Source organism: Neophocaena asiaeorientalis, unplaced genomic scaffold, assembly GCF_003031525.2.
Source record: "Neophocaena asiaeorientalis asiaeorientalis breed wild unplaced genomic scaffold, Neophocaena_asiaeorientalis_V1.1 scaffold76, whole genome shotgun sequence".
In the NCBI taxonomy this organism is placed as follows: domain Eukaryota; kingdom Metazoa; phylum Chordata; class Mammalia; order Artiodactyla; family Phocoenidae; genus Neophocaena; species Neophocaena asiaeorientalis.
This window is the reverse complement of record NW_020173668.1, coordinates 434,683-436,958: the sequence shown is the minus strand read 5'-3', so window position 1 is coordinate 436,958 and position 2,276 is coordinate 434,683. Positions and strand designations below refer to the sequence as shown.

The following is a 2,276-nucleotide window of genomic DNA, read 5'->3' as shown; positions in this document are numbered from 1 at the left end:
CCCGCTCGTCAACACCCTGGCCTCCCGGCTCTCTCGTGCCGAGACGCACTTGGGGATGGTGATGGCGTTGTGTAGAAAGTTTTCAAACTTCTTCTGGAAGGAGGCCTCCTGTGCCTCCAGCGGTGGCAGGACCTGCCCAGGAGGTGGGTGCTGGCAAGGGCAGCAGCCAGGCTCCCTGTCGGCCTCGAGCTCCCCGTCTTCGCGGTCGAAGCGGGGCTCGTTGTTGCTGGTGGGCAGCCTCAAGCCTGGTGCGGCGGCGGCGAAGGAAAGAGTTAGACTGGCAGCGCCCGCGGCCCGACGCCCCAAACCCTCCGGTCCGCGCCTCCTCCTTGCGCACCGCGGTGGCAGTAGTCATTGAGGTAGAGGTCGCTGTCCTCTGCCAGGCGTTGCCACAGCACCAGGTAGTAGGTGATGTTTCCGTTGCGCTGGGTCGGTGGCTTCCAGCGCACCAGCAGGTGGGAGGAGGAATTGGACGTGGAGATGACGTCCTGGGGCACTGTGGGTGCTGGGGGTGTGAGTAGGGTACAACTGAGGGGCTGCAGATCCCCCTTTCAAATACTGTCTGGTTATGGGCCCTTCTCTCTGAGGTCCAGCCTCCCAGCCTCTATAGGCCCGGTGTTCAGTGACCCAGCTTCTCTATTTCTGGTGCTTGGGTTCCCCCATTCTCACTAGGACCCAGGCATTTAGCTCCAAACCCCCTTCAAAGGCTTCAGCCTACCTGCAGGTAAGGTTCGGAGGTAGATGATGGGGCTTTGGGCTCCTTGGTGGGGGCTGTCCTCTTCAGTGGTCAGCGTGATGGCCCGCACAAACACTGCGTACTGTGTCCAGGGCTTCAGCGGGGCTAGGGTCACACCTGGCTCCTGGGTGCGGCTTAGGGGCAGTTCCACGTCCAGTAGGTTCCAGCTCTGGGCCCCACATGCATCTGGACCTACATGCTCTGTGGCATTCTGGAATGGGCTGAACACCCCATCCCTAGAGATGAGGAGCAGCTCAGCCCCAACCCCGGTTTCTAGCACCCCCTCCTCTCTGAATCACTCCAAGACTGTCATTGTCATGCTTCTTCCAGTATGAGGGCATTCAGAAGCAGGTGTGGGTCTGCCCTTTGGGGCAGGTGCCTTGTGGACATGACACACTCACTGAGTGGGTCTGCTCGGAGCTGGAATTGAGCCAGGATCCCCAGTATATCTCTAAGGGAGCACAGCCATAGCCACACCGCAAGGCAGATGCTAGGGGAATTTCCTGAAAGACCTCGAAGATTCTTTGCCCTTTGAGTCCAAAGGCAGTGGTGTATAGTCCTGCAGAATGTGAGCTGTACAACCGGTGGGTAGGGGTGGGAGGTCGGGGCTTTACATTGCAGTCCATGTTAGCATTCCTTAACGTGCGGTCCATGGCCCAGAAGATTCAGCATTACCTGAATGCTGAAGCTTGTTAGAAATGCAGATTTATGGGCCCTGCCCAGGACTAATGGAATCAGAATCTGTGGGAGCGGGGCCCAGGAATCTGTATTTAACAAACTCTCCAGCTCCTCGTGCTAGAGTCCTTCATCTTCCACTGAGGCCTAGGAGAGCCTTGGCCCTGTGAGCAGGCCTCCCACCATTAGTTTTTCTCCCTTCCTCCCAGGCCAGGCCCTGTGCTAGTGGGCAACTAAGATCTCTCCATTTTAATTCACAGGAAATGATTCCAAACCAGGTGGCTCCCATCTTCTATCTACCACAGAGGGTTAGTACTCCTCACTCCTGCTCTCCCAGCTTGCCTTCCCAAATCCATCTCTCTCCTCTAAAGAGTTCTATTTCTGATCCCTAGCCATGCTTTTGGAGAAGTTCTTCCTGTGGTCTAACCACTATCCATCCTGCTATGGTCAGTACATTCCCTCCAAAGAAAAGAGCAGCTGGTCCTTGGTTGTCCCTGCTCCCTCCCTTCCTCAGACTTTAATGAAATGCTGGCAAGGATATGCATAACACTGACCAAATTAGTGGGTACTTCCCAAACCGCTGCTGTCGGTACAAAACATTAGCCTAGTGAAGTGAAGTTTAATTATCCAGGCCTTCCCAGCAGGGCGCCTCTCCTGGGCTTTCAGAAATCCTGATTGTCCTCTCCTCATCACTGGTTAAGGTGAAACTGAGGCACGAAGGGATGAAGAAGGTGAGAGGAGAGAGCCAGACGTGGGCCCTACGAGGGAGTACGACTCTGGGGTCCTGGCTTGCTGGCTCTCCACAGCCCCCACCCCGGGGCTCTGCCCTCACCTGCCTGCGGTCGTGAACAAACTGACGTGGTCG

At 56.5% G+C, this 2,276-nt stretch overlaps 1 protein-coding gene across 1 annotated transcript in view; it reads right to left on the bottom strand.

Moving 5' to 3' along the window:
- INSRR (insulin receptor related receptor) overlaps positions 1-2,276 on the bottom strand; it is a 15,933-nt gene that overhangs the window by 4,487 nt on the left and 9,170 nt on the right. The window contains exons 9-12 of the mRNA XM_024748082.1: positions 2,244-2,247; positions 719-972; positions 338-505; positions 49-245 (exon numbers count right to left, since the gene is read on the bottom strand). Coding sequence (XP_024603850.1) covers positions 49-245; positions 338-505; positions 719-972; positions 2,244-2,247 — 623 coding nt within the window. The remainder of the gene's footprint in view (positions 1-48; positions 246-337; positions 506-718; positions 973-2,243; positions 2,248-2,276) is intronic.